At 35.4% G+C, this 12,837-nt stretch overlaps 2 protein-coding genes across 6 annotated transcripts; one reads left to right on the top strand and one right to left on the bottom strand.

Annotated features, from left to right (window-relative positions):
- Window positions 1-181: 181 nt before the first annotated feature.
- Window positions 182-2,524, bottom strand: LOC105420336 (Tetratricopeptide repeat (TPR)-like superfamily protein). The gene has a single exon (XM_011623654.3). The coding sequence runs from the start codon at window positions 2,120-2,122 to the stop codon at window positions 314-316; it is 1,809 nt and encodes a 602-aa protein (XP_011621956.1). The 5' UTR covers window positions 2,123-2,524; the 3' UTR covers window positions 182-313.
- Window positions 2,525-5,049: 2,525 nt separating this feature from the next.
- Window positions 5,050-11,916, top strand: VPS25 (E2F/DP family winged-helix DNA-binding domain-containing protein). 5 transcript variants are annotated; one of them, XM_020664964.2, is made up of 8 exons: window positions 5,050-5,126; window positions 6,243-6,306; window positions 7,961-8,049; window positions 9,316-9,455; window positions 10,368-10,421; window positions 10,520-10,608; window positions 11,011-11,086; window positions 11,578-11,916. In XM_020664964.2, the coding sequence occupies exons 3-8, from the start codon at window positions 7,991-7,993 to the stop codon at window positions 11,697-11,699; spliced, it is 540 nt and encodes a 179-aa protein (XP_020520623.1). In that variant the 5' UTR covers window positions 5,050-5,126; window positions 6,243-6,306; window positions 7,961-7,990; the 3' UTR covers window positions 11,700-11,916. The 5 variants fall into 5 exon arrangements, 4 of the variants coding, with proteins under 4 accessions (XP_020520623.1, XP_006840394.1, XP_088715754.1 ...); XR_016050271.1 differs by lacking the exon at window positions 10,520-10,608; XM_006840331.4 differs by lacking the exon at window positions 6,243-6,306.
- The last annotated feature ends 921 nt before the right edge of the window (window positions 11,917-12,837 follow it).

Raw genomic sequence — 12,837 nt, 5'->3', positions numbered from 1 at the left:
ACAGATTTTATAATAAACAAATTGAGAGTAATAGGGAGAAAAGATACGGGGACTTATGGTTTCACTGAGGGTATGACCTTTGATAGATAAGAATTATGGTTTCACTGAAGGTATGGCCTTTGATAGATAAGAATGATGAACTGAGATTCGTATAGCCGATTTCAAATAATTGGAAAAAAACTTTTGATGATGATAACAAGGAGAATAAATTTTCATGTATTTCTCTCTTACACTGATGATTTATATAGTACAGTTACTCCAATTGGGCTGGCTTGGAGTGAGATCACGACTCTAATTTCAAAATCAAACTCATTTACCAATAATCCCCACAAGAGCACTCCCCTCCTTTGAAGTGGTGGAACCGGTTGCGTTCTCTAACAATAATTTCTCGTCTGAAAATTTTTGAAATCAACCTTGTAGTGGCATGACAATCACTACACATCCGAAGGTTCCTTGAGATTCGTAGGATCGAACCAGGGGCTGTGCTAATGAGGCCAAAAGTAATGGCTAGCTTTTGGCTATGGCCAAGGACCAAATCCCTCTTCTCCTCTTCACTCACATATGTTAACACCTCTGATGTATCTAGACTGTACCCTTCAAACCTCAGTTGCCAAGCTATCTGATGAATCATCTCATATATCTCATTGCTTTGAGGATGTGCCCTATCTTGAGAAACAAATCTATGTACCTTTCTCTCCACCTCAATTGAACTATGCCCAAGGCTTTGCACTAACCCATTATCTGCCATCTCTGTTCTTAGCCTCTCCACATTACCCCACCTGCGACCACGAGCATATATATTTGAAGCAAGCATGTAATCTCCTGCCGTAAAACTATCCAGCTCAATAAGCTTCTCACTGGCAATTTCCCCTATCTCTATGTTATGATGAACCTTACATGCACTGAGCAAGGTTCTCCAAATGACTTCGTTTGGTTTAATGGGCATGTTTCGGACGAGCTCATATGCTTCTTTGAGCGATCCTGACCGTCCAAGAAGGTCAACCATGCATCCATAAAGTTGAATCGTAGGTTGTATTCGAAGCTCAGAAATGGTCTTCTCGAAAAGTCGGTGACCTTCCTTTACTAGCCCTGCATGACTGCAAGCACGAAGGACCCCGACGTATATGGCGTCATCGGGCTCCCAACCTTCACTCATGAGCTCGGAGAGTAGCTCCAGAGCCTTCTTTCCATAGCCATGTGCTGCAAGCCCTGAAATCATCACACCATAAGATATCATATTCTTATTATTTAGCATTCTCTCAAAGACGGTCATCCCTCTGTCTATGCATCCACATTTAACATACATCTCAATTAGAGATGTCTCTGCTACGACATTGAAATTAGAAAACTTTCTAAGTAATGAAGCATGGGTGCACCTCCCCAAATCTAGAGCACTCAAATGAGCACAAGAGGAGAGAACACTCACTAGAGTGCTCTCATCAGGCCTCCAACCTTCACTTTGCATCAAACTAAAAGTACTTAAGCATTGATCCCAAAGCCCACATTTGGTGTAACCTGAAATCATAGCACTCCATGAAACAGGGTTCTTTTGAGGAATGCTATCAAATACAAGCTTTGCCGAGCTTATATCTCCACATTTAGCATACATGCTAATCAAAGTATTCATCACACAAGTATCAAACCCAAACCCAAATTTGATGGCCATGCCATGGAGCTGGTGCCCCTTCTCGAGCGCCGATAATTGAGCACAGGCCTTTATAACAAAGGGGAAAGTGTACCCATTTGGCAAAACTTCTTCTAGGAGCATCTGAACATAGAGAGAGAAGGCCTTTCCTGGTTCGTTTTCACCCACATGACCTCTGATCATGGTGTTGAAGATGAATGTGTTTGGTTCCTCAATTTGGTGGAAAATTGAGCATGCATAATCCATGCTACCCCAGTGAGAGAGAGCACACATGGCCATGGCATCTCCAGCTCTCTGAGAATCATGGGTAAAGCCTAGTTTGATAATCTTGGCATGGACTTGCATGAATTCTTTCATGTTCTTGGACTTTTGCAGAAGGGTAAAGCATTCTTGATCTTTTGATTTCAGCCCTGAAACTGAATTGGGTGTCTCAGGTGAGATGTATAAATGGGTATTTTGTGTAAGCGATCCTATCATCGTGTTGCTAGTTGTAGAGTGAATATTAGAACGAGTGACGAGACATCCATGTCACAAGCCTAAAGAATAAGCAGAAGTAGAAAGAGAAATGGAGGAGGTAGAATTGCACCAGGAACTGCGGGGTTTAAGTCTTGTTTGATGTGATTCCAAGAGCAGCTGCATAACAAAACTAAAGGAAGAGTGCATAAAGTTGAGAGGGAAAATGAGGAGAGAGAATAGGCTTTCACCAGGAATGATGGGGCTTATAAGAACTCTTCTCTCTCTACACCAAGTCTGAGGAGGCCAAACTTTTTTGGCAGTGGCAGTGGAGAAGGCTTGCTCCATTGAGAACGAAAAGAGATATGAATTTGTTCGGATGTTGGATAGGATAACGTCTTAGAGTGAAAGGGATCCGGGTGAAATCTGTCTAAATGGAAGAGATATTTCTTTTTTTTCCTTTTTTTAATGATGAGCACGTCTACTGTGATCATGTGGGAGCATATACTATATACCTACTCCCTAGTTAGAAGATATGTTTGGGATAATTCTTTCAAAGGACGCGTTTAGCATGCGGCGAAGCCCGCACGTGTAGAATACGGAATTGGCAATAAATATATATTTTAAATACACTTTGATTCTATTTTTTTAGAGAACATATAATTTTTAACATGAAGATTATGAATATGAAGAAAATAAATTTTGAAAACTAGAAATAATAAGTATACTAATAAAACGTTTAGCCCGTTAGTTACAATTGTTTTTAGATGGACCGCCTATTTGCATCCATCTGTAAGATGGATGCTTTATACCTCTGGACCGCATATTGTAGAAATGGGGTCTAGCCCGCATGAAACAATTGTTCAATCCCAATTGCACCATGTTAAGTGTTTATACACTTTTGTATAGTATGTGGGGCCATCTCCACATTTCGTCCTTAATGTGGACGGTGGAGATGATTTTTCCGAACTATTATACCACATGGATGCATTATTTAATGGGTAGGGTTTATATAAGATGTTGTGGATATATTTTTAGTGTCGGAACCTTAAGATAGCTCAAAAATCTATTTTTATAGTTTTATAATTTTTTTAAATTGGCACATATTTATAAACATTTAAAAACCTTGAAAATAAACGTTCCAGATAATTTGTAATATGATATACTATTTTTAGAATTTTAATTTTAATTTTTTTCAAATCCATTCATCATGAGGTCGAGATGATTAAATTCGATGGCTTTCCAACTCTCGAAGACTCTCTTCTAGAGGTTTTTTGAGGTGCACCTTACTTCAATAATATAAGGTCATCACCTTATATGAACTATTTCCTTGTTTAGTATTTTAAGGATGAAGTTTCTAAAGGGCCTAGGCTTTATGAAAACAAAACAAAGCATCACCCCAAATCTTTATCCAAAAAGCACCTTGGGCAATGTAAATATTCATATAGATCCAAAATCAATTTCCAACACCGACAATCAATTTTGAAACTAAAAAAAAGGTACAATTTTGTGGATATATGTACATTTTTATTTAGGGTGAAGTGGATGGTCTAGATGATTTGTTGCATTATACACTATTTTTAGAACTTGAAACCCTATATTTTTTTCATAACCATCATGTTCAAGTTGAGATAATCGATTTAAAGGTTTTTCAACACTTGAATTGTAATTTTTGATGAGTTATGAAGTGAAGCTTTACTTATTTTGATAGGGCTACAACCCTATCAAACCATTTTCTTTTATATAAAGGAAAAATTTGTATAAGCCTTAAGACTTGTGGGAAAATGGTGTTTGTCATTAGAAATCCCTCAAATTGATCATCTCCACTTCGATATGGATGTTTATGAAGAAAAATTGAATTTCAAGTATTAATAATATTGCATCATGTAACACTTTATCTAGATTGTCCATTATCAAGATTTTTAAGTATTCATAGATTTGTCAGATCTACACTATTTTTGGTGCTTTCAATTTGATAATAGAGGTAACAATACATTTTAAGGCAATCATACAAGTTTTGGTACCTAAAATACATCTTATAATGAGATTGTGAAGTGCACCTTATCGTGACAGTTTAAAGTAGACACCTTATACAAACCTCACCCTTATGTAAATTCCCAAAAATAATAATTTTCATACAACGTATGGTCATTAACAAACGCCGTAAGAGGTTCCGTGATAGTAGATATTACATGCTCTTTAGGGTATATACTCTCTCGGGTGAGTTTTTTTTTTTTTTTATAAGTAGGAAGATGAGCTCCTACCCATTTATTGAAATCGTTAGTAATTTATGAATGTGTTAGGTGACCTTAGCTGGGGCACAAATGATGCTACCACCATGACCCCTCCCCGCCCCCGCCCTCGCCCTCGCCCCAGCCCCCGCCCCCGCCCCCATTCTCAAAAGGGTAATAAGTCAAAATGGTAAGTCAATCGGTATACAAAAGTGTTTTTAGGAACCAAAATTTATAATTATATGCTTCCCCTTTTTGAAATGGGTGCGGTTTGTATAGAGCCAGGGTCTAAACAATCAAAATAAATCATACCTTCAAATAATGCCAAGAAATGTGGTTTTTTTTTGTGATATCATTAAAATATATTTATATTTTAATTATAGAATTTAAAGTTTTAAAAATAGTACACATTAAACATATTTATAAAAACTCGAAAATTTTAAAAGTTGACTTTAGATGCACAACTTTCAAAACTTGAAATCTATTTATATTCACATGTCCACAACTTTCAAAACTTGAAATCTATTTATATTAACATGTCCATACATTGTCCGGATAATCAATTTAAAGGTATCTTGGCATCCAAACTATTTTTTTTTTTTTTTCTCGAGGGGGGTTCTAATTGATTATTCGGTTCTGTATGACCTTTTCTCTTTCGAAATTACAAATATAAAACTTTAAAACTTTTAAAACACAGCATATTTGAACTTTTATAATCTTTCTAACGCAAGAAAGAAAGAACGACTCCTTCAAACTGTCAACCTTTCATCGCCCAAAGCTCCTCCTCTTGGCATCAGGTACACCTCTCTCTTTCTTCTTTCTCTCTCTCTCTCTCTCTCTCTCTCTCGCTCTCTCTTTCTCTTTCTCGTTCTCTCTCTCTCTCCACTCAAAATATATCTAAAACCCTAATCTTGTTCCACTATCCCAAATCCAGTTTTTTCCCCTGACTGCTATCCATGCAAAGCCCTAATTATGGATAGTTTTATTGTTCACGCTAGGATTTGGGATGGATTTCACAGCTGATGCAATAATTTGTTATTGAAATTTTGGTAAATTTTGTCTAAGACCTGTAATCGGATAAATAGAAACCCAGATGAAAATTTAAGGAAATTGCTTAGCAAGTTTTTTTTATTTCTATTTTGGATAGATATATAATAAAACCAAGAACTGAAAACAATAACCAAACACCACCGTGATTTTCGTAATATATTGGCCAAAATAAACCCAAATTTCTCTTATTTCAGCTGTCTCGCAAACAAAATGTGTGTCAATCAAATTAGGAACTGCAGTATTTTATTTCTTTAATTGATTCAGTTATTGCTGTGCTTTTTTTGGAGCATTTGCTGGAATCTATGTTGGTTTGGTTTTTCCTTTGGATCCACTACATATGTTATGCTTGTATTGAATTATTGATGTATCATATGGGTTGGAATATGATGGAATATGCATCTTTTCTTCTTTTGTATACTTTCTTTGCCTTATATTTGGGAATCATTAAGAAGTATGGTTACTGGCACGAGGGGAACGCAAGCCATCAACAAGGGAGAAATATTTCAGTTTGAAATTTGTTGTCCAGCAGCCAATCAGACACATCTAGTCGAATAAAATTAGCTTCTATATTTTCCTACACAGCCAAAACCATCCACCAGCACAATAAGACAAATGATAGGTTTTTCCAATTCTGCATGAATAAAGGATTACATGTTTTTCAATGGGAAAGGGTTTTTTATTAAAGGGGAATTGATCAAAATGCACTTGAGAAATGAATCATTTAACATTTTACCTATATCTTTTGATTTAATTTAAAAAATCCCATCAAAATATGCATGATCATGAGTTGGAATAGTTGAAAATGGACAAAATGTTAAATAGTTGATGAGTCAGGTTTATTTTGATAATTTTCCCTTTATTAGACATCCAACTGGCCCTTCTTTTCATACGAACAAGGGCATATGTGGTTTCTCCTGATCCCTCAAGGTATGCTCATTCAGTTGATGTCTGTATTGATTCATTTAATCTCAATTTGTTGAATAAGTACTACTTGAAACTGCTGCTAACTTTTAAATTTTACTTAATTCTTTTTTTCATATCTGAGTTCCCCAATTCAACATTGGGTTTTTTATTATGTTATTTACTAAAAATTAATTGATATTTATACTATTTGTTGATTAATTCCATTTGATCTATGTTAAATTTTTTGTCTATTATTTGTTTCATATTTTATGGAATATTTTGTGTCATTAATTTGCATACTGCCATCTCTACTTCCAAAGACATCTATGTCATTGAATTATGGGTGTGCAGACAATTATTCTTCTGGTTCAGTGGTTTCTTATCATGAAAAAATTAGGATATTTTAAAAGTGTCTTAAAATCCGTGCCTAAAATATTAATTCCACTTGTATCATTCATTTTATCTTCTACGGTGTCAGATTTACTGGTTTAGAGTGGGATGGTGTGTGAGCTTTCAAGTCTAAAGAAAATAGGTTTTTAAAGCTAGTTATGACGTTTTTCTTTCTTTTAAATTGTCTTATATTTCTTGATTATTACTATATCTTTTTTTTTTTTAATGTTATGATTTGTACTTGTTGCCTTTCACTCGTAATTGAAATTTTAAAGATTCTAATGTTGGATGGTGATTGAGAGAATGTGAGCTACTCCTCTTCCTGAATTTTTAAATGGACACGGTTAGCATGCTGCCAGCCCGCATATTGTACAAATGTGGCCTTGGCAATAAATATATTTTTTAAATATAGTTTGATCCTAATTTGAGAATATATAATCTTTAATGGAGATCATGAATATGAAAAAAAATAAAATTGAAAACTAGAAAAAGTAATTATATTAAGAAAACATCTGGACCATTAGTTGCAATTTTTTTTAGATGGACCACCTATTTGCATCCATCTTTAAGATGGATGTTTTATACCTATGGACCGCATATTGTATAAATGTGATCCAGCCTGCATGAAGCAATTGTTCTTTTTAAATTCTTCCATTTTCTAGGGTTTAAGAAAAGCTTATTCTTCATTGTTTCCTTGCTTACAATTAAACACACACAACCCAACCACCTCGTCTTTTCTAATTCCTAATGTTTCAAAAGGAAAACATGCGCTTTCAGGGATCATGCACATAAGCATGTACTCATTCCTCCTTTGAATATTTTCATTTGATTCACCTCAATGAATGATCATTCCTCAATTTTCATGGGTCAAATTTTTTGTTACTTTTCCTTTCTTTTATTTTCTGCGAAATGTTAATGCACTTTTTATACATAAAACTACTGTCGCGTGACTTTTGTCTCTCTTTTTGTGCTTGTGGAACATATTATGTGATCCAGTATTTATATATTTTAGAGGTGTTATTTCTCAAAAACAATATATGTTAGAGGTGTTGTCATTCCCTAGGGCGTTTAGTAGCTTTGTTTTCCTTTGCCTGCATTCTTTTGACATGATTCCATATCAAGATTCTATTACAGGCTCGAATTTATAATTTAAGGCTTCTCAGTTGACCCAAATCCTTTATGTTTTGGAATCATAAAAATTGTGTTTCAGTTTGCACTCTAGTTAGTTTCTGATTAATGATTTTTTTGTCCAATGAAATTTATTAATCTTTAGGTTGTCTTATTTCAGAAATGCAGGATAATTCTTGTACTTAGTGAGATGCAGAAGGTGGGGGAGTTCAAGCTTCCACACTTTTTCAACTACCCTCCTTATTTCACGTAATCCCTGCTTCTTAGCTCCATCCCGAACATTGGCCTTTCTTGACATGTCTAGTATCATGTAAACATAATACAAAGAGCACCGATGTGTTGTTATATTGAAGAGAAGCATTGTTATTATAGTTGTATTTAGTAACATGAGGATCAAGTGCATCATATTTCAGACTTGCCTGAACTGTAAAGGTTTGCTTTGTTAGTAGCATTGTATTTGCTTCTGTAATCCATTTGTTCAAGACTACGACTTTCAGATCTTTCTAAGTTCCAGTATGTTCTGCATTGTAGTACAATAGTTGACGATCTTATTTTTCACCGGGGAATTTAAGATCAAAGTTAGAGAGTGGGCAGGTAATGAAGAGGGGTCGATGCTTTTATATCATTATTCAATATTTTTTAGATTGCTGATTATATATCAGAATTTGAGATTCAAGTTGTGCAACTCTGAGCTTCCTGGTCTGTTCTCAGAGATCTAAACTGTCATTTGGAAGCATGGAAATAAATAGAAGACATTGTTCAAGAGATAGCAGTTAAGTGTGATATAAAATAAAATTTAAAAATAAAAATAAAAGAGATAGTAATTAATCTGAGAAACCGGTTTCCCAGGATCAGAGTGGAAACTGTGGCTTTAAATTATCATTTTAAAAACTTTCTTTGACTATCTGATATAAATAGTTTTCATTAGTAACAATGAACAATGAAATGGATTGTATGGAGCATACAGCTCAATACCTAGGTCAATACTTTCCATTGAAGACTTATGCTTAACCATAAAATTTTTTAGGTTGAATAGTTTGTGCACTCCGACAGGGAGAATGATGAATCTTTTCTGAATAATTTTAGTAAAAATCCTGCTCAAAGAACTGGCATGGGCAACTGAATTAAAGGAGCTTAGGAAATTATGCTTAACAGTTTCACTTGGAGTTTCTCACCATTTTTTGGTAAAAGAAGCAGAATAAAATAAAATGAAATAAAGTAAAAGGTTCTCCAATTCTGATAATTTGCACTCTTCTGCCCTTTTGCTACATTCAACAGCTTGACGTTTCAGCTATTTATCTAAAAAATAAATTATTTTAGTGCTTCTTTTGTATGTTGGTTATTGCTCATAAATTTGTTTGGCTCATAACGTTTCTAATAAGGAATTAAGGTATCAGCATTCAGCAATAGGTTTAGTTCATAATATTTCTTCCAAGGGGTTATCGTATCAATAGTAGAGATGGGAAGTTGCAGTGGAGTTGCGCTCTTATTTATATAAGTTACCATTTGATGTAGTTTGCAGCCTGTAAGGGACACCAGAGAAAAGCAAGTGCAGCTTTGGAAGGAACTTATACTTGATTATTGTAAACACCACAAGATCTTTGTCATTGGACTTGAGGAAGAGTTCCCTCTGTTTTCAAATCCAACAATTGACCGTAAGCTTTCCCATTATACATGTTTATCTGGTCATAAGTTTTGGTTGTATCCGATGATTTCATTGCTGATTAAATGAGGAGCTGGTTTCACTTTTCGGGAAGTATGCTAGATCCTCTGGACTATAGGAAACCATGGTACATTGGGATCATCATTTCCAATGGAATGCATAGTGATGAAGATCGGAGCGAGAGTGGGACCTGCGAATAGGATCCTGCTCTCACCTCCATTGCCATCCATTTCAATGTATGGTAGTGACAGCATGAGACCATGTGTATACCATTTTTCATGGGGTTAAAGTATAACTGTCCTTGCGTTTTTCTACAATGAGCATACCTCCTTATGATGAAAAGCAAATGAAAGAAAGGGAAGGATGTGTTTCTCAATTTGTGGATCTTTAGGGTCCTCTTTGTTTCCCAGGAAAGAACCCTCTGATAAAGTTCTTTTCCGCTGGATTACCTTTTACCCATTTGTTTTCTGGGAAAGTAGTAATTACTGTAGCAATTGGAGAAACACTTTCCAGCCTTCCCAGCACTTTTATGTATTTTGGTAAGAAAGCAGCTTCCTACCAATTTAGGTGCGAAAGCCTTTTCCTAAGCTGATGAGAAATCTCTGTTGAATTTTTTCAGATTTTCACACTTTCCTAGGCTGATGAGAAATCTCTATTGAACTTTCTCAGAGCCCCTGGAAAGTGCTTTTGCAGGAAACTAAAATGCCCTAAAAGTGCAAGCTCTGAAAATCTCTGCACTTATTGGAAGATTTTTTTCTATAATCATATCTTACTACCTTAAAAATATGTCCTTAAAATACTTGTTTTTAGGGTTTGTATTTTTTAGTTTTTTTCCTCAGTCAGCTGCCATTTCTTTTATTAACTGTGAGGTTCAGACATTTTATTTTTAGGCTTTGATTGTCAGGTTCCCTTAGACATGAAGCGAAGGAAGTGTTTCTTTCAGCCTTGGTCTCAGAAGGTTTGTTCATTTTCACATATGGACATCGGTACTTCTATTGAATGCCGAGAATTTCTAAGATATTTTTCTTAGTATTTGGGTTCTTTATGAAATGACAGGCCGTGCTGAGTGGCTAGAGAAGGGACATAAGAAGTGCCTTATTCTCTGGCACAGAATTCCGGATTGGGCCGATTATATTTTGCAGTTTGTAAGTCCAATAGGCCATTAACAGAACTTTAGTGCCGATGTGATGGTTTAGTGTCTTGGTAAAAATTTCAAAACACTGCCTGCAACACATGCTGCATAAAATGTGCAAGTGCTGAAACTTGGAATCTTAGAACATTGTGCAGATCTAGCATTGTTGTTTTCTCAACTACTGTTTCCCCACTGTATGGCATTTAAATAGAAAAAGAGCAAGAGTATCTTCAGTGCAATATATTGAATGGACCAGGGTAAAACTATCATTTAGAGAAAAAAAGTTGACGAGTCCAAATGCTGTTGTGAAATTCCAAGTTTCTGTACCTATGTGATGTTTGCGGGTGTTCCAAGCACTTTCCTTTATTTTGCTTTTTTGTATGGTTAGGCTAATTTTGTTTTGCATGTGGAAAAGGTCAAAGATAATGGGTTGGAGGACAGTGTGACGACTGTTGAAGAAATACGCTCAGGAGTTGAGTCAAGAGGAACAGGTATCGGGAAAGCTTCGTATCTATTAGTCGTTTGAATATATAGCATCATTTTTGCTGAACTCCCAAGGAGGGGTTTGGAATCATGTTTCATGTCATTCCATTCCCTTATTATTTTCTTGACAGGATTTGCTTACGTTACGAAGTTAGGTTTCCTATCCCATAATTGATCTGTCGGAGATATTGATCTACTGGTTATTTGAATATCTTGCATCATTTTTGTTGTAACTTAACAAGAAAATGTTTGGAATCATGGGAGTATAATTTCAGTGTTTTATGTCATTCTATTCTCTTGTTAGTTTATTGCAAGTGTCTGCTTACTTAGGGAAGATGGTTTTCTATTCCCAAAATTGATAGAACTTGAAGGGAAAATGCTGAAGGGAAATTATAAGCTAGTATTTGATTTTCCTACCAACTTATAGAGATGCATATTGTCCAAATTCCCTTATGAAGGATGCCTTTCTTTGAAATTCCATATTTTGTGTTGCTTGTAGAGCTTGCTGGAATTGATCGTGTTGTACTTATGCGAGCCTTGAAGCTTCTAGAACAGAAGGGGAAAGCCACAATTTTCAAGGGGACCTCTACGGATGACGAAGGCATAAAATTCTCCGCATAAAATAGAAGAAATTACCTAATTTTAATACTCATTTCACAGAGTGGGAATATTCTATATTCAATTTCTTCATGGGTGCAAGTTATTCACGCTCTTTCGGAACTTTGATCTCCAGTTGGTGTTATGGGCCATCCCAGGGTATTTAAGAAGTTTTTTTTTTTTTTTGACAAATGTTATGAACTTATATTAAAGCAATGTTTCAAGAGCATGAGATTACAAAGATTGGATCAAATCGTTAGAAACTTGCAAAAAGGGAAGAGAATCACTATGTTTAGCTAGCCCATCAGTGACATCATTGACTTCACACATGGTGTGGTTGAAAGTTATCCTCAAATTAAGTCAGGCATATAGGTCTTGAATTTTTAACCAAAGAGTAAATAGGGATCAGAGGATTTTTTGTTCTTTATTACATCACTTGATAACATTAAGGGAATCTCTTTCAATTATAATATCACCAATGAAATCCTTATCGATGATAATATGAAGGTTTTGAAGGAGAGCAGCCAATTCGGTATGATGGGTTGTTGTAGACCTACAAGGACCCGAATAAAAAAAAAGAACTAATCCCAAATTGTTGCGAACAACTGCAGCACTGGATTTCCAAATGAGATGTTATCAAAATTAAGTTTGAGGCAAGCTTTTAAAAGTGCAGTCTAAGTTCGAAAGGGATGGCTAGAATGAGGAGAGAAATGAACTAAAAATTTTATGTTTATATAAATATCAGTCCAAAGTATTTAAGATTTGATGTGTATTAAATGTATCTCTTGGATTATTGATTCCCAATGGTGGAAGAGGGAGAGTACGCCATACGCAACCTGAGTGTTCTATACCATACACAGGCAAGGCATCCACCATCTGTTCATACGAGGAGATGGGTCGTTGCCTCGAAATTGTGGTATACATCTTTTTTTGAAGGAGGAATCAAACTTGAAATGTAGCATTGTCTAGTATATTTTTTGTTTCGACCCTTCCAATTGGGTGGAGACCGTCCAATTTTTAAGCGTCCCTCTTCTTTTTTAATATGAGTTTAGCAACTCAAAATCCTTAATATTTATTGGTAGAACCAGTTTTTTTAATATTTGCAAAAGAAAATCGAAAAGGGAAAGTATAGAAAGAGACAAGGTGGTCACATAAATCTCGA

The sequence above is a fragment of the Amborella trichopoda genome, chromosome 2, assembly GCF_054954075.1.
Source record: "Amborella trichopoda isolate Santa Cruz 75 chromosome 2, AtrichopodaSantaCruz75HAP2 v2.0, whole genome shotgun sequence".
NCBI lineage: Eukaryota > Viridiplantae > Streptophyta > Magnoliopsida > Amborellales > Amborellaceae > Amborella > Amborella trichopoda.
The sequence above is the reverse complement of the archived record's forward strand: the minus strand, read 5'-3'. Positions and strand labels throughout refer to the sequence as shown.